Below are 20,784 nucleotides of genomic sequence, written 5' to 3'. Positions count from 1 at the left end.
TTTTGGCCGCTGGAGTTGTGGGCAGCAGGAATGAGGGAGAGGTGTCCTGTGGTTTCAGGTTAGGCAACGAGGGCTTGTCGGGGCAGCCTTCTCTCTGGGGCTGCACAAGGGGGCTGGGCAGGAAGCCAGGAGGGTGGCCTGAATCCTAAGCTACACTTCCAGGCTGCCTCCTGTTTCTGTCTGATGGCATCGGAGGTCCAGGGCTGTACCGTTTGCTGGAGGTGTGCTGCTATCCTCCAGGCTGGCCCAAGCTGGACTTGTGGTACACAGCTAAGTCAGCCAGAGCGACAGGAGGGGCTTTGTGCCTTCCCATTGTGTCTTGAAGTATCCTAAGCCTTCATCTCTCCTTTTTCTCCCTCCTCAGCTGTCACCCACCTGCAGGAAGTCAGCAGCCTCTTCCTTCCACTGTGTCAGGGTTCTTCCTAAAATGCATGATTTAAACCCCTCTTCGAATCCCCATCAAAGCTCCCAGTTACTTTCAGAGTTAAGGTCTTTCCTTCTCAGCCCCCGTCAGTGTTCTAGCCCCTGCCTGGTCCACCTCATCTTGTTCTAGGATTCTGTGTTCTGGCTAGCCTTATCTACCAGTAGTCCTTAAATACCCACAATCCACGATCTCTTCTCTGCGCCTTGTACAAACTGCTTTCTCTCCAGGACTCTGTGACTCCACAGTTTCCTATGTGAGCTCCTAGTTTGTCTCTCAGCTTAGATATCTCTTCCTCCTTGAAGCCTTCCTTGGTTTTTCTCTGTTTGAGCCCAGGAGAGGGAAGGGAGGAGACGATTAGGTTTTTATATAATATCTTAATTACAGTCTCTTGGTCCTGCTACCCTTTATGAGATCAGGAATTCTATGAGAAAAGTCACCCTGCACCTTCAAATACTTAGCGCCAGGCACAAGGTCTGAGCCTTCTAGTCCAGGTAAATGGCTGTGACATTCACGAATGAAGGAAGCTGGCTGATACAGTTCAGTCCTGTAATCCAAGCACTGGGAAGCGGGAGGCGCTGGGGCAGGAAGATTGATTGCAAGTTTGAGGTCAATCTGAGTTGCGTGGTGAATTCCATGCTAGTCAGGACAACTTTTCGTGTTAAAAAAAAAAAGAATGAATGAATGAGTGAATGAGTGGAGTCAAGTGGGTCAAATTCAGAGCTGGAGATGCCAGATGGGGGCGCAATGACTCCATTGAAGGCAGAAGGGAAGGAAGAGGTTTTTTTTTTTTCTTCCCTCTCGGTAAGAATCTGGAAGATTCTGCCGGCGGATGGTGTCATGTTGTGAAAAGGCTGTGTCCGGAAAGTGTCATCTGGGAGCTGTGAGTTAAAGAGGTTGAGTCCCTGGCAGAGACTGAAGAGAGAGGGCTCTTGCAGGGAGGCCCCTCCCCCTAGACTGCCGCCACTGCCTCCCCCTAGCCTGGCCCCACCCCTAGCAGCTGGCTCCGCTTGTCCAATCCAGAGAGTTTCAGCTTACTGTGATCGGACAACCGTTGGTGAGGCTTGGAGTCTCAACGGTTAGACTGAATATCGGGAGGAGGGAGGAGGAAGGAGGGAAGAGGGAGGAGGGAGGAAGGAGGGTCCATGTTAGGCGGACACCCCTTTAATCCTCAGTTGGGGGGTCTTGGGCTAGGTAGAGCCCTCTTGCATCCCAAGGGTCTGTCCCTGAGCTGGAGAGGCAGACAGATGTATACAGTTGTTATCCTGTGGCCTAGGAATCCAGAGTGGGTCATGTGTGTGTTTGTACATGTGTGTGAAATGGAGGGCAAGGGCACAGAGTATGTGTGTGTGTGGCCTCTCAGGGCGGCCTGATAAGCTTGGTATGGCTAGACCTGAGTTGGGAGTTGGGGAGAAACAGCTGCTTTGACATATCGGGGGAGCCCCTAACACCTCATTCCTAGAATGGTGGAATTGTCTGGGTGAGTAGGTGCCTCAGAGTGGGTGCACCTATCCTAGCATATGTGAATATTGGGGTGCAGAGGAACTGCAGGTGGGTGCCTCCAGGTTCTGTGGGTCCATGGCCATCAGTCCAGAGCATCATAACCACCGACAGAGCCTTCCATGGTGATGGCAATGCTCTTTCTTTGCAGTGGTGGCCTGTTACTCAAATGTGGCTATTGGATTTAAATTAGGTATGACTAATTAAAATACTAATTTAGTTCATCAGTTGCAGTAGCCAAGTTTTGAGACATCAACTGTTACACATTGCTAGTGGTCGTCAGCATACTGGAAAGTGCCAGTAGAAGCTGTTCCCACCCTTGGAGAATGTTCTGGGGACCATCTAAAACAGTGGTTCTCAACCAGTGGGTCCTGACCCCATCAGGGATCGGATATCAGATATCCTGCATATTAGAGATTTCTACTGTGATTCATAACAGTAGGAAATTTACAGTTATGAAGAAGCAATGAGAATAACTTTATGGTTGGGGTCACCACAGCATGAGGGGCTGTATTAAAGGGCCACAGCATGAGGAAGGGTGAGAACCACTGGTCTAAGAAGATAAGCCCTACAGAGCTTTAGTGTGGCCCGGTCTGTGCGGACAGTGGAGCTGATGTGGACAGACATTTGCCCTGCAGCAGCTGAATGCACCCAGCCCTCAACAGTCTTCATTCACTCCATCTTGCCTGTCCCAGTAGCTGCTCCTCTGCCCTGTGACCCAAGTGGCCTTTATAAGGCTGTCACAGTGTGCGGTCACTCCCTTGCCTCAGGTCTCCCCTGCTCTCAAAGCTGAACCCCAACCCTAACATGGCAGCCCAGGCAGCCCATTCTTTAGGAATCAGCCTCCTACGTGACATTTGTCTCTAAACTCCGCTGCTTCCCATCTGCTTTATGACCCAGAGCCTGCTGTGCCCTGGACAGGTCTCTCTCTCCCTGTCCCTATCTCCAGTGCCTTTTGCTGAGACGCTCAGCTCCCGTAGTCCAGCTCCATGTTGGTGGTCCAGCTCCTGTTGTCACCAGCACAGTAAAGGTACCCTGTCCCCACCCACTGGGTGAGGCAGTGGGGTGGACTTTTCTCCCAAGGCTTACATGACGATCATAAGCCGCTTTTCTAAGTGGTGGGGACCCCCTGTGGTGGTCACCTCTGAAGATGCTGTGCCCGTGTGACCCATGAGAGTCTTGAGTAGATTTCCACCGCACGGAGCCCAGGACTTAGAAATGGACCCAAGGGAACAAGAGGAAGGCACTTGGGGTGAGTGTAGACCATTGCTGAGGCTTGAAGGAGAAGCTAGTGAAAGGATTAGGAGGGAGTAGTGGGAAGTAGGCTTGGGGATAGCTGTAGGTAGGACCTCAGTCAGGCTAGAGGGGACAGGTCTGGGGACTGGGGGTAGCCGTGATGGAGATATATGAGAGCTTGGGACAGCTGGCAATGAGACAGGTGGTGTCAGAGGAATGACTAGGTCGAGGGTCAGCTGGGGGACAAAGAGTGGGCAGATGAGAGACAGCTGGGGACACTGATGACAACTGAGAGGTGACCGAAGCCTATCTGGAGATGGGTGAATCTCAGCTGAGAGAGTGGGATGCGTGTTGTTCAGAATGAGCATGTGTGTGTGTTTATGTGTGGATCCTGGTCAGGTGTATGTGTGTAAATATATGCGTGTTTTCACCTAGAGTGTGATGGGGTTGGAACACAGGCTCCGAGACCACACCATCTGAGTTCTCATTCTGGTTCCAGTGTTTCTAGCTGTGTGACATCTAGGTGGATAATGACTTCTCTGGGCCTTGGAATGATCCTACTTGGGAGATGAGGATGGAGATGTTGCACAGTGTCCAGGATGATGGGATGTTGGTTTTATATTTGGACATATTTAGTCTAGAACACATCCTGGCACATAGCAAGCACCACAGGAGTGTGAATTATTCTTAAATATGTGTGTGTGAGTGTTTGCAGGCCTCCTGTGGGCTTGGAAAAGTTTGCTCTTGGCTGCTGATGAAGTCCAGGCCTGGCGAGAGGTGATGGTGGTGGTTGGGGGAGGAGTGAGGATCCAGGCTTGTTGGGGCTGGTTCTTTTCCCCCATCTCCCTCCTGTTCATCCCTCATCCTATGCCAGGCTCTAATCCAATGGGCCCCTCCCTCTGTCTCCCCCATCCTGCCTCATACTGCCCTACCCTGGGCTGGGGGCCAGGTGATGCACTGTAATTGTCCAAATGATTTTCAGTAGAATCCAAACCTATTGTCTGCCTGCCAGTGCTCAAAGGCCTTGTCAGAGAGGAACACCTGGAGAGTGTGCTGAGTTTGGTACCGCCTGTCCTTCGGTCGGGTGGCAGTGCCTTCATCCTGTGCCCCTGAGTCTCTGGAAGATGTTGGAGAGTGGGGGGAGTGACAGTGGACAGAAGCCCACAGGATAGTGGAAGTGGGCTGGGCCTCTGTCTCACAGGCAGTTCATCATGGCAGAACTGGGGGTGCTGAGGGACTCCCCACCAGTACAGCTCCCAAGAGACTTCTACTGTGCTTCCCACAGCACCTTCGCAGTGTACCTATGCCTGTCTCACAGTAGCTAGAGGCACTGTATCTCTGGCCCGGTCTGCTCTGGGTGTTTCGGACCTGGTATCCCTTGTACTGCACTGTGACTTAGGGGTGCTGGGCCATGGTGACGTGGGGTTTCTCTGGAGCTTCCGCATGCTCTGTATCTGCAGCATTCTGCTGCTCAGAACCTCCATCCTGCAGCTGTCCTGCCATGTGTGTCCTTGTGGCTCTCATCCATGATGTGGTACCCACTCTGCTGGATACCAGGGTTATATCAGGAACGAAGCCCTTTCTGGGTGTCTGGATAGAGAACCCTACCATGTCCGAGATGGCTTTCTAAAACCTCTCTGCATGTCTACCTTTAGGACAGTCTGTCTCATCCGGCATGTAGACTCACCTGGACTTTGGGCACAGCACCTCATGTGGCAGTTCACTGCCAACACATGGCCTACTGCCGCTATACTGTATGTTGGTACCTGGTGCACTGAATTTTTTTTTTTTTTTTTTTTTTTGCAGTGGGCATCTGCACGGCCCTGGCCATTCAGACCCTCCTATTTCCAGGCATAGCTCCTCTGCACGCTGCCATCTCAGTTCAGGAGCTTTCCCCTGAGTGTTACAATGGAGGTGTCCAGGTGCTGGCTGTGGACACTTTCTGTGGACAGCCCTGAGAGGGTGACATCTTTGTGTGTCCTCAAGGCAGAGTGTCCCTGCTTCATATTGTACATCACCTGGGCACTCTTTGCTTGTTGTGGGGAGAGCTTGAGGTTTGCATTGCTTCTGAATGGCACAGGACTGCCACCCAGAGTCAACCTTGTCATGCATCTGTTCTCTGGAGGGTTGCCTTGTGTGACTTTTCCTGGGGAGACGTGAATAAACATCTATTCACAGACCAAAGAAACGATTCCATCTGAGTCTAGCTCGTCGCACTGAGTTTAGTGGAGTTCCTCACAGAGACACTGGTAATTCTAAAGCAACTGCGTTTAGGAAAAGCCCACCCCTGCACGGGGAATGACTCTCGAGAACCTCATCCCCCTCATCCCTGGCAGCTTTCGGGGAGTCTTCTCTCTCCAGGAGCTGTTACTGCTTACATAACCTTGGAGAAGGTCTCCTGAATCCTGTAACTTCCCAAGCTTCTCAAAGCCCGCTAAGTTGCTGTGACTGTCTCCTCTTCCCTCCCTCCAAAAGGGGATGTTTCCATTGAGAGGAAATGGCTTCCTGCCAGATTGTGAGCACTCCGCTGAGTTTCCAGACCCAGAGCCCTTGAACTAAATCCACTGTTCCAGGTAGCGTCATCACGGTGCTTTGATTTTGTGCCACGGCTCACTCATCCCTGGAGTCTGCACATACCCGGCTCCTGAGGACTACATTGCCATCCCTGGTGCTTGGTTCTGGATGGTGTTCCATCCTTCCCTTCCTGTATCTCTGTACCAGTCCGCATGCCTATACTGGGCAGACTTTTTCTGTGAGGAGGCTCCTGTTCTGTACCAGGTCTCATGCTGGTGACTGGAACAGAAAAAAGGCTTGAACCTACCACCTTCCATTCTGCCACAACCCCACATAGTGACGCACACCCAAGATGAATGTGATTCCACACTGCACAGCCCTGACCAGCTCTTCCATGCCTAGTGGATGTAAGTGCTGTGTGTGTGTGTGTGTGTGTGTATGTATGTGTGTGTGTGTGTGTGTGTGCTGTGTGCTCTGCAGCCTTGCACAGAATGACAGGATTCTGTCTGTTGGACTCTGTATCTTCAGCACACCCCATCACAGCAATGCATGGCCCTCCCTCTGCATGGGGTCTGTGCACACCTGCACTGTTTAGCCCGCAGTATGTCTTTATCTGGATGTGGTGTAGGGCATTTGCTGTGCAGAGGATCTATGTGTTCTTCTGCACAGTGAGTCCCTCCCCTTATCTCCAGATCCAGCCCTCTCGTCAACTCTGGAATTCATGCTCTGTGTTGGCCATAGAGATGGGGAAGGGTCTGCTGTGAGTTTCTCAGGTACAGATGGCTTCCTTTCATACTCAGTGGAGATAGCAGGATGTTGGCTCTGTGTTGGCTCCTTAGGTGGTTTCAGCCTTAGGTGGTTTTCCTGCTTGTGGCCAAGCCTTGGTGGTCTTGTTGGTTGTGGAACTCTGTGTGGTTACTTTGCTGCCAGCCCTGCTGTGCTTCCTGCAAATTACTCAGGGTTCTGGTAGACAACTCCGAATGCCAGACCTCCATTTAGATGTGTTGACCAAGTCTATAGTATAGTACAGCCTATTATAATTATACTATAGTATATTATATACTATACCATGCTATATACTATCTATATACTGTATACTATACTAATACTATACTATATACTATACTACACTGTATACTATCTATATACTATACTATATACTATATACAATCTATATACTAGATACTATACTAATACTATACTGTATACTATGCCATACTACACTATATACAATCTATAGACTTATATACTATATACTAATGCTATACTATATACTATACTACACTATATACTATACTACACTATGTACTATACTATATTATACTGTATACTATACAATAGTCTGGACTATTCTAGGCTATAGTTACATCCTTGAACTTAGTGCAGCTGGTGGATGTTTGACCAGTTGTGATCTTGGTGTTAACAAGTCTGGGCACAGTTGGCCAACTGTTATATACAAGGCTTGGGGATGGGCTTCAAAGGCATAAGAGCTAGTCCCTGACTTTAGGGAGGGAGGAGGTAAGAGCTAAGCAGGCCTAAAGTGCAGCCAGAGTTGGGGCAGACCGTCTGGGACAGGGCTGAGTTGGGCAAGAATGCCCAGGGTTGAGTTCAGTGACCTAGAAGAGGGAGGGATAGTGAAAGAGATTGGTCTTGTTGTTGGGATTGTATATGGGGTCCCTAGGCTATGCTTGGGTTGTGACTGGCTGTGTGAGGTCCCAGCCTATATATTTACAATTTGCCTGGAGAAGTTTTGTTTCTTCTGGGACTACCCCTGGGAACTGGACATTTTGTTGACAAAACAGAGAGAATGAAAATCTCATCACAAACAAACTCTGTTTACTCAAGGTCTTCAGAAAACTTGGCTGCAGGTGCGGTAGGCCCAGACCATATCCCTTGTCTGACCTGGCTAGAGGACAGACAAGCTGATGCAGCACATACATGCTCTCTCTCTCTCTCTCTCTCTCTCTCTCTCACACACACACACACACACACACACACACACACATGCTCACACACTCGTGCGCACTCACACATGCCCATGCCCATGTCCACGTCCCCCCACACACATGCGGGCATGTGTGCGTGTGCACCAATTCTTCCTGCTCTATACAAATACCCAGCTTCCGCAGGCTCGTGCCCACCATAGAATGTATCTATATATTTGTGCTCATGAGCCAGCTTTACAGTATCTCTGAGAGCCCCATGCTGGCAGTCACCCATGCCCTTCTATGCATACCTTTCCCCCAGGACACCCCTAGTTGGTTCTGTTGCTATTACTGTTGGTTTATTTGAGATAGGATCTCATGGATCCCAACCTGGTCTGGAACTCCTTCATGGGGCTGAGGATGACCCCCAACTTCTGATCCTCATGTCTACTCCTCCATCTCTGATCCCAGGATTAGAGGGGTGCATCACCACGCAACCGAAATCAGAGGCATAACCCCTGTTCCTATTTCACTGAGGAGCTGACTAAGGGCTGGTCTAGAGACCCAGGGCTGAGGGCGGCCAGAGATCAATGAGAAAGGGTCATGCTGTCTAAGAGATCATCCTGGTTAGCATCTGTTAGTCTGAGGTCATCCTGACTATGGGCAGAGAAGGCAGAGAAGGCAGGTCACATGCTAAGTCATGAAGGGACCCAGGAACACAACAGAGCTAAGATGCAGATTCTCTGATCTTAGTTGAATGTTTTGTTCCAGTTGTCCTGTCATGGTCACAGCTAGGCCACACACACACACACACACACACACACACACACATTGGGGGTGAGGGAGAGAGGGAGGGAGGGATGGGGGGGTGGGGAGAGGTGAGACCTCCTGGGGGGGATCCCTCCCAGTTTCTCTAGAGGTTGCTGGTCCCTGACATCATCCAGCCTGCCGGATGTGGATAAGCCATTCCCCTTCTTCCCAAATTGTGGTTGACGGTTGCTCAGGCAACCGCCTGGACAGATTGGGGAGATTAGCAGAGGAATGTTGCTGGGCAAGTTGGAACTGGGGCTGGAGGAGCACTGGGGTCCTGTATTGATTCAACCCACCCTCCCTGAGAGCTCTCTGCAGAGATGAGGTACCCAAAGAGGGGCCTTGTCTTCTCCCTCTGTCTCCTGACTGACTGTGCCTCAGAACTTGAGTTGGTCTGGGGAAAGTGTGTGTGTGCTCGCGCATGCGTGCATGCGCATGCTGTTTGTATGCAGGATGATAGCTCAGGTCCCCCTACAACCTGACCTTGTCGCTCTGGGAAAAGCTACCTGCTTGAACTGTCAGAATCCAGGCATTCTTTGCTCTAGCACCTCCTAGGGCTCCCCAGTTCAACATGAGGTTCAACTCCTCACCCTGGCATCTACGGCTTTTTAAGAACTGGCCTCAGCCTCTTGTTTCCCATCCTGTTAGCCAACCTGAGCTCCTCCCTTTGCTGGGGACAAACTGGGTTTTCCTTCTTCCTCCCTTCACTCTGTGGCCCTAGGCTCAGCTCAGAGCCAACTCCTTGTGCCGACAACCCGTTTTGTGCCCTTTAACCTTCACCCTTCTCAGCTTCCATTTCCCCATCTTTGCTCCAAATCATGTATTTGGTCAGGAGTTTAGGAAGCTGCCCAAAGAAAGATAGAACATCTTTCTTTTCCTTCCCGCACCTCCTCCCCGTGTTGTGGATCAAACCTAGGGCCTCACCTATGCTAGGTAAAGCTCCCCTATGACTGAATCACGCCCCCCCCCCCCCCCCCCCCCCCCCCGGATCCCGCCCCCGCCCCGCCCCCAGCCCTGGATCCCGACCCCGCCCCGCCCCCCATCCCTTAGTCATTCTTGTGCCTCTCATGGTGCCCATCACTAATCATCCTGCACCACATTGTCGGGGGAGACAGACGGGCCTTGAGTGTGAAACTATATCAGTCTTACTTTGTCTACTCTCGTTGGGTAAAGACAGGTGATTTAATTTGTGTCTTCTGATCACAGTGGCTGTGTGGCCCCTGGTCATCTCTGAGCATTACACTGAATCCATCTGTATGACAGAAATTACCATGTCACTATGTAAACCCTGAGTCCCTCATGCTGGCTGGGTTTGGTAGTCAGGGCAGACGTGGTGGTAATGGGCGCCCCTAGTGGTGATGATGAAGAACTGGCTGTTCACTGGGAGAGCTGGGGTTGGGGGTGGGGGTGAGATGCTCTCACCTTTGGGAGATGTTGTTCTCTAAGAGATGAAGTTGAACTGGGCCTGGCCCAGAGGCCCAGGTCTGGGGCTGACTAGGGATTAGTGAGAATGGTCACTCTGGCTAAGAGGTCACCCTGGATAATTCGAATCCATGCCTGAGGTCATCCTGACTGTGGTCACGTAGAGAGAACATCTGGTAGAGGGCAGGAGTCAGGGAGTCTGGTGGCCACTGATGTTTGCCTGACGTTTAGGGGATATGAATAAGACTGGGGTCACTCTGGCCAGGCACAGTCAAAAGGGAGCCACTCTGGCTAAGGTCAGTCACCGGGGGAATCATGTATTAGGTCAGGAGGTTAGGTTTCTCTAGTAGAGACCCCAGTCTGACTGTTAGTCTGAGGTCAGTAAGCTCTGGATGGGACGGGAGGCCTGTCCAGTCTTGTGCCTGGTTCAGGGCTGTTGGGAAGAAACCACAGGGCTGGTTACCTCAGGCCTGATAGGGCCCTGGAGGAGATGCCTGGGGCTTCTACTTTGCCTTTGTGTAGGAATTAGAAGGACCTGATTCCAGCCTGGGATCTAAATCTTACTTTTTTCTATAGTCTGCCCCTGTGGTTGGCTGGGACCTCCACGGGCAGGAAGTGCTTCCCTTGCTAGGAAGACCACTCTCTGGCCACCCTTTCTTTCTGTGCCACACTGTGGGCTTTTTGCAAGGGGAGAGCTGGGCCCCTTCCAACAAAGATGACATTAAAACTCACTTACCTCATGCCTCAGGGCACAGCGCTGACTGGAGCTTTTCAGACAAAGAGACACAAAGCACTGTGGGGTTCCCTGCACCAACTCTCTCACTACCCCCTGTCTGCCTGGTGCAGGCTGACACACACATCCCATTGTTTCCCACTCTCTGGTGGCGTTTAAGGAGTTGAGAGACCCCAACAGTGAGGAGCTCAGTCGCGCCTCCCTCTGCCTGTGTGTTATCCTGTGTCGCCTTACCGGGCCGTGGAAACATGCAAACAGGTGAAATGAACACAGTCAGTCCTCAAAGGGAAGGCACTCCCATCCCATCCAGAGCTTACTGACATCACCTGCTGGCTTACAACTGTCCTGCCTTCTTCTTCTTGAGAAGGAGCTCATTCTCCCCTTCTCAGATTGGGGACTGTGAGCTTCCAGTGAGCATGGATTCAAATCCGGTTACTCTTCCTCATCTGGGAACCAGTAGCACACATATTTGCTAGGAATGGCAAATGGCAAAGCCAAGACTGAATCCCAAGTCTGTCCCACGTCTCCAGCGTCCACCACTGAGCTACTGTTGTATTGTACCATGGGCAAAGGCCTCGTTTCTCAGAACCTCGGTCACCTCCTCTGTCAAATTCAGATTATTGATCTTGATCTCCAGTTGCCAGAATTAACATCCTCCAGTCAAACATATTCAATCCACACAGGACCTCACTGTGTCACATCCCTGGGGACAGAGATCGAAGTTGATTGACTTTGGGTCATGGTTGAGTGAATTAATCTCTTTGCTGTCTATCACATTGTGTCACTGGACACAGAAAATGACATTCTGTGTTTGGTGCTTAGCATCATGCTGTGCTAGGCCTCCATTTCCAGGCCTGTAAAATGGGACGAATCTAGTGCTGACCTTGGAAGCTGGTTTGAGGCTGTATGATGCAACAAGAATGATGATTGTTTTTATTAAGGACAGCCTTGATGGATGGTTGAGCTGTTGGGGATCCTGGGAAGCAATGAGAAAGTGGCCAATGTGTGAAGTCTTGGTATTGGGAAGGGACAATGAGGGGAGGGTGTTGGGGTAGAGGAGGGTAGGAGAACTTTGTTAGTCGGAGGGAGCCATGACAAGGAGGAAAGAGGGTAGTCTGAGCTGAAGGTGGGGTCAATGGGGGGAACCTGAAGTGTTGTGTTGGGGTCCTCCTGGTCAGTGGCCTTGCCTGAGCTTAACCAACCAGGCCCTGTCCTCACAGCTGGCTGCACCTTTGAGGAGGCGAGTGACCCGGTCGTGCCCTGCGAGTTCAGCCAGGCTCAGTATGATGACTTCCAGTGGGAGCAAGTGCGGATCCATCCTGGCACCCGGACCCCTGCAGACCTGCCCCACGGTGAGCCTGCCCTCCATCAGTGTTACTTCTCTACTTCCAGTGCTTCTCTAGTTCTTCCCCAGAGTCTCCTGCTTTTCCTGGGATTTGAAGATACCTAGAGGAGGTGACATGGGGTCTCTGGATATACCACTGCCCAGTATATCCCTTGGGATACCCTGGACCCTTCCCAACTTCGACTTAATGATGTACACTTCAACACTAGACTGGGAGTCCGGAGGCTAAATGTGGATTCTAGTACTGGTCTCCTACTCAAATGACGGCCTTGAGAACACTCATTCCAGAATCATGAAGACATTCAAATCCCAGCCCCATCATCTTGCCAGCTCAGTGGCCTCTAGTAAGCTGCTCAACTTCTCTGAGCCTTTGTTGTTTTGACTGTGAAATGGGAGAACAGTGGCCCATAACACAGGGCACAGAGATGACACACACAGGGTGTCAGTTGTATAGTTGCTATTGTTAAAGATACTTGAGAGTGCCTAGCAACTAGTAGCTCTCCTCACTGGGGACAGAATCAACTGAAAATTACGAGAAGAATAGACATGAAGCAAGAGGGTCACAAGTTTGAGGCTAGCCTGGACTACTTGGTAAGATACTGCCCCCAAAATAAAACTGGAAGAAAAAGGAAAAGAGGGCTGAAGAGATGGCTCAGTGATTAAAAACACTAGCTCCCTTTTCAGAGGACCTGGGTTCGAGTACCAGCACCATACAGCAGCTCACAACCAGCTCCAGTTCCAGGGGATCCAATGCCTTCTCATGGCCTCTTAAGAAATTTCACGCATTTGGTATGCAGACATGAAGGCAAAACACCCAAATACATAAAATTTAAAAATATATGTTGTCTTAGTTCGGGTTTTACTGCTGTGAACAGGCACCATGACCAAGGTAATTCTTATACATTTAATTGGTTTACAGGTTCAGAGGTTCAGTCCATTATCTTCAAGGTAGGAGCATGGCAGCATCCAGGCAGGCATAGTGCAAGAGGAGCTGAGAGTTCTACATCTTCATCTGAAGGCTGCTAGCAGAATACTTGCTTCCAGGCAGCTAGGATGAGGGTCTTAAAGCCCACGCTCACAGTGACACACCTACTCCAACAAGGCCACACCTTCTCCAACAGGGCCACACCTTCTAATAGTGCCACTCCCTAGGCCAAGCATATACAAACCATCACAATCGTCTTTTTAAAAGGAAAAAGGATAAGAGAGATCAAGGCCAGATAAGCCAGTTTATTACTGATGAAGTATTATAGGATAGACTGAGGCAACATCAGAACCGAGAGCTAGAGTCTCCCTCCCGTGTCCTGTTATAGAGGTGGCCCAGGGCTTCGGCTGTTCAACTCCCAGCATAGCCAACATGTCATCTGCTGGCAAGAGTGGGCCAGGGCGGTGGCGGTTCTTAGTGGTGGGTGGACTAGCAGCTGTAGGTGAGAGATCTTTTGGGGCTGTCTGGCGCCAGCTGGCCTCTGGAAGCAGACTCAGTTTCCATCATGACCCTCCCTACCTCTCTGGTCATTGCCCATCTGTGTCACTCTGGGTGTGTCTCTTCTCTTCAGGGTTCTCCATCCTTGTATATATTTCAGAGGCATTGCTGTTTAGCTTGTCTGAGGAGGATGCATAAAGGTACCCCCCTGCAGGGTCTCTGTGTGACCTCCGTGCACCCTCAGACCCAGCCCCTCTTTCCAGGTCTTAGGAGGCATTCAGGTATAAGGATCTGGTGTCGATTCATGTTTTCCAGACCTGTGGTCTTTTTCTTCCTTGGTGACTCAGGGAACACCTAGGTCTGGGCGGAGGGGTGAGCTTGGTGGATAGTCAGTCTAGGGGAGTTCAGGTGGACAGGGATGAAGCAAGGAGATTTGCTTTCAGGGGAGAGCAGAAGGAAGAAAAGAGAGCTCTCGGGGTGGAGGGGTACATGTCAGAGCAGGGAGGGCTGCAGGGAACAGAGGAGGGGGCAAGAAGTGTCACACTGGAAGAGGGAGCTACCTTAGGAGCTGGCTAGCAAGTGTCTGGCTAGGATGTGTCCCTTCTAAGATTCTAGTGGGGGATAGGGACCCGGACGTTCATTCCCTACTCCTGCAGGACACAGGCTGCAGCCACCTTCACAGGGCTCCAGGCTCACAGAGATGAATGAGATCCCTTTAGCTGAGTCCCTGGGGAGCCCTCCTGAGCAGGCTCAGAATGTGCAGTCAGCCAAGTCTGGGAGGAGGCAGTGCCTGTGGGTGCTGTGCAAGGGTGGCTTTGGGCATCTTCTTGGCGTCTGCATCCCCCTCACTCCAAGAGAAGTCATAATCCCCAGCCAAGGTCTGAGACATTCCCCGCCATCCCCATCACACATTGAGGGTCTTCTGATTGGAACCTGTGGTGTTTGTGTGGGAATCCGGTGTGGGTGGGAAGGGAAGTTAATCCTTTCATTCAGTCTGTCCTACATATTCATCAAGCTTGGGCTCTGGAGCCTGTGTGTGAGGACACAGCAAAGGCCTGAGGCATGACAGGCTGGTAGCAAGGCTGTCACAGGCTCTATGAATGATCAGAGCCAGAGGCAAGCACACGGTGTGGTGTGGGGTTGGGGGTTGGGGTGGGGGACTGTGTGACACTTTGGAATCAGTGTCCTCAGGGGACTGGCCCTGTGATGTATGACCTAACACGGGGCTAAGGAAAGTGGTGACTTTTGGATGGTGAAGGGCTGCATGAATTTTTTGACAAGGTTGAGTTGTGTTTTTTTCCTTCCTAGTCCTCTTCTTTGGGAAACAGACCCTGGTGGAGGGGAGGGACCTGCCCCATTCGAGAACTTAAGAGCCCAAACTTTTGCTTGATTCCTGGTGGCAGCTTTGTTTCTGTCCTGTCTGAGCATGACCTTGGCTTCCCCTAAGGTCTCCTTGCTTCCTGCCTCTTCCTTTTCTCTCTCCAGGTGCCTACTTGATGGTCAACGCTTCCCAGCATGCTCCAGGCCAGAGGGCACATATCATCTTCCAGACCCTGAGTGAGAACGACACCCATTGTGTGCAGTTCAGCTACTTCCTGTATAGCAGGGATGGCCACAGCCCAGGCACCCTGGGTGTCTATGTGCGCGTGAATGGGGGCCCTCTGGGCAGTGCCGTGTGGAATATGACTGGATCCCACGGCCGTCAGTGGCACCAGGCTGAGTTGGCTGTCAGCACCTTCTGGCCCAATGAGTATCAGGTGGGCTGGGTTTAGTCATCGGTCAGCTTGCTTGGGCTTGGAGGTAAGGGCAGGGGCAGGCCACCCTGACACCAGGTTAGGCTGGGATTGATAGCTGTTCGGCATCAGGAGTGAATCTGGGGTTGAGTTTGGAGTTAGTCTGGGGTCAGTGTGAGTACAGAGTCAAAGGCCTGAACAATGTTGAGTTGGAACAGGACACAACTGGAAATTCTGTCTGACTAGAAGAATTCTGCTGCTTTGAGGAAGTTGTCACAGTTGGGATGAAACTTCTAGCCTTGACCCTGACTTTACTTTCTCTGCCCACAGCCCTGAACCAGTCGGCTTGATAGTGAGGGTCTGTGTGAGCTGGGTTGGCATTGGATGGAGGAGAGAGGCGGGCTGGGGCCAAGCTGGGCTGGAGGGACGTCACCTTGACAATTGGCCTCCCATTCCCGCAGGTGCTGTTTGAGGCCCTTATCTCCCCAGACCACAAGGGCTACATAGGCTTAGACGACATCTTGCTATTCAGCTATCCGTGCGGTGAGCCCCAGTCCACTCGACCATAGGGATGAGGGTAGCCTTGGCTCCTGCCTGCAGGGCACGCAGGCCCAGCTCATGCTGGGGTTCTGCCTGTTTTCCCACAGCAAAGGCCCCTCACTTCTCCCGCCTTGGAGACGTGGAGGTCAACGCGGGCCAGAATGCATCCTTCCAGTGCATGGCAGCGGGCAGAGCTGCAGAGGCGGAACGCTTCTTCCTGCAGGTGAGGGTGGCCCACAGAGACTTGGCTCAGGAAGGTAGAGGAGGCCTTGGTTCCCTTCTGGGGTTTGGAGTCCTCCCTTCATACACCAGCATCTATATACACTGTGTCTTGCCTCCCCCAGGCTGTGCCCTGCCAGCTTGGATCCCCCTAACCCCAGGATGGGCCAGCATTTTCCAGCATCCTCAAATGCCCCTGGGAAAGTAGGGACTCACATACAGTGCCAGGGTGGAATGCTTCCTGACTCTCCCATCCCTTTTTCTCTTCAGCGGCAGAGTGGGATGCTGGTGCCTGCGGCCGGGGTGAGGCACATCAGCCACCGGCGCTTCCTGGCCACTTTTCCACTGGCCTCGGTAGGCCGCGCAGAGCAGGATCTGTACCGTTGCGTGTCCCAGGCCCCGCGTGGTGCTGGAGTCTCCAACTTCGCAGAGCTCATCGTCAAAGGTCAGTGGATTGGCCTTGAGGAAGGCTGGACGGGTGGGGACAGGATAGGGCGGAGTTCGTAGAGTTGTGCATGGAGCTAGCTCCTTAGAGGACTTGGTGGGGTTCCCAGGGCAGATTTAGCCGAATGCTTGGTAGCAGCTTGAGGGACCTGGGAGGACAGAGAGGGTCTCATGATGGGGGTGGAATAGGTTGCAGAGTTAGTTTCTAGCTGTGACCTGAACAGTGTGGTCGAGTTGGGGAATAGGCTGACCGCATGAGAGGAGGACACGGAGCGGGACTGAATCTCCATGCGCCTTCCAGGTGCTAACCCAGCGAGTGTGCCGGGGGTCCCCCAGGCCTAAGCTTGGGAGTTCGGAGTGGGCGTGGCTAAGTTATGGCGTTCTAGGGCCACATGGTGGCATTAGTAGGCTCCTCCTCTTCTGCATATCCTCGCAGAGCCCCCCACCCCCATCGCGCCCCCACAGCTGCTGCGTGCAGGCCCCACCTACCTCATCATCCAGCTCAACACCAACTCCATCATTGGCGACGGGCCGATCGTGCGCAAAGAGATCGAGTACCGCATGGCACGGGGCCCGTGGGCCGAGGTGCACGCTGTCAACCTGCAGACCTACAAACTGTGGCATCTGGACCCGGACACTGAGTATGAGATCAGCGTGCTGCTCACGCGCCCGGGAGATGGAGGCACAGGCCGCCCGGGGCCACCACTGATCAGCCGGACCAAGTGCGCAGGTGGGCTGCGGGAAGGCACTCTTCCGCTGAGGCAGCAGGGCCTTCTGACACATACACATTTATTGACACATATAGAAAATAGCCTGGGCTATTTCTCCGTAGCTTGTCTCAAAAAATAAAGCAAGATAAACAAAAAAGAGAAAGAAAAAGACAATACCACTCCCCGCCCCGACACAACCAAACCAAACCTAAAAGGCAGACCAAGAAAACAAACCAGGACACTTACCAGAGCCCTGTGATAGGTTGTTCTCATACCTATATCACAGATGAGGTGATTGAGACAGAGATGTTAGGTGACTGGGCAAAGAACACACCGCCAGTAAGGGGCAGAGATGGGACCAGAACTCTTAATTGGCTAGGTGCAGATTCTTAAACACTATCAATTCAAAATGTTGTGTGACGGATTTTGTTTGGGTTCCCTGGGCCGGGCACTGAGTGGGAAGTCAGTTCTTCCTTGTTTAGGAGGATAAAGTAGCAATCGCTAAGGACCCCTGATGCACCTGGACCCAGAAGACTAATAAGAGAAATGGGCAGGTTTCTCTGTGATATCAGTGTGCTGTTGTTCTGAAGTTTTCTTAGTGATAAGCCTCCATGTAGATTCAGGTGCTGTTGTAAGAACACAGGTCCTCCTCACTCTGTCATGTTTTCCACAGTAGTTCTATTTTAGATAACTATGGTTTAATTTTACAATAAAGAGTGACATCTGAGGCTGGCAAGATGGCTCAGTAGGTAAAAGGTGCTTGCTGTCAACCCTGACGGCATAGAGACTCACAGGATAGAAGGCGAGAACCCATTCTCATAAGATGTCCTCTGACTTCCAGATGTGTGCTACGGTATGCTTGTGCCCTCTCCCCCCAAGCCAGTTGAAAAATAATATATACAACATAACAAAAATGTGTAACAACAAATTGACATCCATAGACTCCAGAGATATCTTTTTGTTTTTTTTTTTTTTTTGGTTTTTTGGTTTTTTGGTTTTTTCGAGACAGGGTTTCTCTGTGGAGCCCTGGCTGTCCTGGAACTCACTCTGTAGACCAGGCTAGCCTCGAACTCTCGAACTCAGAGATCCGCCTGCCTCTGCCTCCCAAGTGCTGGGATTAAAGGCGTGCGCCACCACCGCCTGGCAGACTCCAGAGATATCTTAACAGACTCCCCCAGTTTCCGGTGTTTGTGTGCCTCTGTATGTGTAATTAGTTTTGAGTAATTTATGGCCTGTGTAGGTGTGTGTATGCAGTGGGAAGCCCAAGCAGTCGGTGTCCCTGTAGACAATGCCCATTGCTGTTTTAGACCACACTCACCTCTCTCTTCCTCCTCCCACCCCTTGGTAACCACAGACCAGGCCTTCATTTCTAGAGTTTTCTCCTCTCTAGAATGTTCCATAAATGACAACATGCAGTATATAACCTTTTTGGAATTGCTTCTATTTTTTTTTTTGTAACGGATTTATTGCAATATGATCCACATTCGTCCATGTCACTCACTAAAGTTCACAGTTTAGAGGCGTTAAGTATCTCTGCCATTGCACAACTATTAATGATTGGTTTTGGAACACGTCATCACTCTTAAGTGGGAACCTTATGTCATTTAACGGTTGCCCAGTTCATCCTAATCCTGAAGTAAACACAAGTCTACTTTTCATCTCTCTTGATTTAGTTTTGTAGGTGTTTTATACAATACAACCATGCATGGTGGTTTATAGTGTTTTTGCTGGTGTGTGTGTGTGTGTGCTGGTAGGATGTGCACTTATGAGCTCAGGTACCTGAGGAGGTCAGAAGAGAGCCCTGGGTCCCCCCCACCCCCAGAGCTGGAGTCACACAGATAGATGTGAATCACCTGACGCAGTTGCTGGGGACTGAACCCCAGGATCTCTCCTAGAGCAGCGATTCCTTTAAATGGCAGAGTCCTCTTCCCTTTCATGGTCCTGATTTGCATTTCTGTAAGTCTAGTGTTGCTGAACATCTTTCCACACATGACGCCACCGCCGCGCTGCTCAGCGGATCGCCTGCTCAGCCTGCTCCTAGCACTGCTCTTTCTTAATGGAATTGCTTTTTTTTCCTATAGAGTTTTGAGAAGTCTTTATGCGTTCTAGATACTAGATGTACCTAGAACGTATTATTAATGCATCAATGGGTTATTGGATTATAATCTGGAGGCGTTTCCCCTAGTAGGGATCGTGTCTCCTCATTGTCTTTACACGGATCGAGAGCAAACATTTTACATTTTGATGAATTTCTGTTTCTCAAATTGCCCAGTGCTTTTGGAGTTAAGCATAAGAGTTCCCTGCCTAGCCCTAGTTGCCAAAAATCTTTTTCTATTTCTTCTTTTATTTTATTTCTAAGAGTGTAACGGTTCCATCTTTACATTCATGGTCTATTTTGAAGAATGTATGATGCTTAAGGTTGAGAGTCAAACGGTTTTTACAATTGATACTACATGTCATTTCATTGGTAAATTTATTTACTTAGTGTTTGTCTATGTGTGGGCATGTGCTCGCCCCCGTGCACGTGTGGAGACTGGAGGATAGCTTACTGGAGTCTGTTCTCTCCTTCCACCGTGAGTCCTGCGGATCGAACTCAAGTTGTCAAGCTTGACAGCAAGCATTTTTTACCTACTGAGCCATCTTGACAGCCTGCAATTCATATTCTTAAGTGTTATTAAAAGCTGATTTGTGGGCCAACAAAAATCTAATGGAATGCCAGACTTTGGGAGAGAGAGAGGTACTTGGTTGGTGGGTCAGTGTCACTGTGGTGATTGCCTTCTAGCTGAGGGGTGTGGGTGGGGTGATGTACCCACTGCGAGCTTCATTCTTCTTGTTTTGTAAGTGGGAACAACATTCATCTCTACCATATGGGGCAGCATAAAGATTCGGGCAACCGGTGTTTACTGAGTGTCTATTATGTGCCAGATAATGTTACAGTTGCTAGGGTTACATGGCTGCACTCTAGACAGAGCCCACCAGCGTTTGAGTCCTCTTAAGACTCTGCAGGGAGCTTGTGTCCTGGCAGAAGGAGGCAGACGATAAATAAATAAACAAGGAATATATAGTCTGTCAGATGGTGATAAGTGCGTGAGGAGGAATAAATCAGGGCGGGGACGGGAGGGGGCGGAGGATTGTTATTTCTAAAAAGCTGAAGGACTGTCTTACTGAGATGGCTCACATTTGAGCAGAGTCATGCAGGAGGTGAGGGGCTGAGCCAGGTGGTGTGTTCTAGCGGTACAGCTAGGGAGGAAACAGTCCAGACAGGCAGACCTTTGAGTGCCAAGGCCCGGAGGCGTGGGGAGACCTGTGAGAGAAGACGTATAAACAGGGCTTGGGATGTCAGAGTCACCGGGCGAGTGAGCAAGGTCGGAGAGCTGGGTTGGGGAGCAAGATTGAGCATGTGCAACTGGTGGGCCAAGGAGTGAGCATGCGCAACTGGCGGTCAGGCCTGCTCTGGAGATTTCACGGAGGATTGACTGTAGGAAGGTGTACTGGCTAGTGTTTTCTTAGCTGGACACAAACAGGGCATCCAGAAGAGGGATCATGAATGGAGGAAGTGCTTACATCAGATTGTCCTGTAAGCATATCGGTGGGCATTTTCTTGGTTAATGATTGATATGGGAGGGCCTCGCCCACTGTGGGTGGCCTTGAGGCAGGAGAACTTAGGTTTTATAAGAAAGCAGGCTAAGCAATGTGTGAAAGAGAGAGAAAGAGAGAGGGAGGGGGAGAGGGAGAGGGAGAATGAAGGAGGGGAGGGGAGGGGAGGGGAGGAGAGAGGAGAGAAGGGAAGAGGGAAGGAGAGGAGAGAG

General features: G+C 51.0%; 1 protein-coding gene across 3 annotated transcripts in view; it reads left to right on the top strand.

Annotated features, from left to right (window-relative positions):
* The window catches only part of Ptpru (protein tyrosine phosphatase receptor type U), a 74,343-nt gene that overhangs the window by 2,490 nt on the left and 51,069 nt on the right, over window positions 1-20,784 (top strand). For 2 of the 3 annotated variants that reach the window (XM_028759555.1, XM_028759554.1), the window contains exons 2-7: window positions 11,782-11,913; window positions 14,815-15,086; window positions 15,524-15,605; window positions 15,710-15,825; window positions 16,092-16,266; window positions 16,702-16,995. In XM_028759555.1, coding sequence (XP_028615388.1) covers window positions 11,782-11,913; window positions 14,815-15,086; window positions 15,524-15,605; window positions 15,710-15,825; window positions 16,092-16,266; window positions 16,702-16,995 — 1,071 coding nt within the window. Of the gene's footprint in view, window positions 1-3,110; window positions 3,174-11,781; window positions 11,914-14,814; window positions 15,087-15,523; window positions 15,606-15,709; window positions 15,826-16,091; window positions 16,267-16,701; window positions 16,996-20,784 lie in introns of those variants that run through there. The other variant, XM_028759556.1, reaches the window with a different exon arrangement.

The sequence above is a fragment of the Grammomys surdaster genome, unplaced genomic scaffold, assembly GCF_004785775.1.
Source record: "Grammomys surdaster isolate TR1022 unplaced genomic scaffold, NIH_TR_1.0 126313, whole genome shotgun sequence".
NCBI lineage: Eukaryota > Metazoa > Chordata > Mammalia > Rodentia > Muridae > Grammomys > Grammomys surdaster.
Note: the sequence above shows the minus strand (reverse complement) of the source record. Positions and strands in the feature narration are given on the sequence as shown.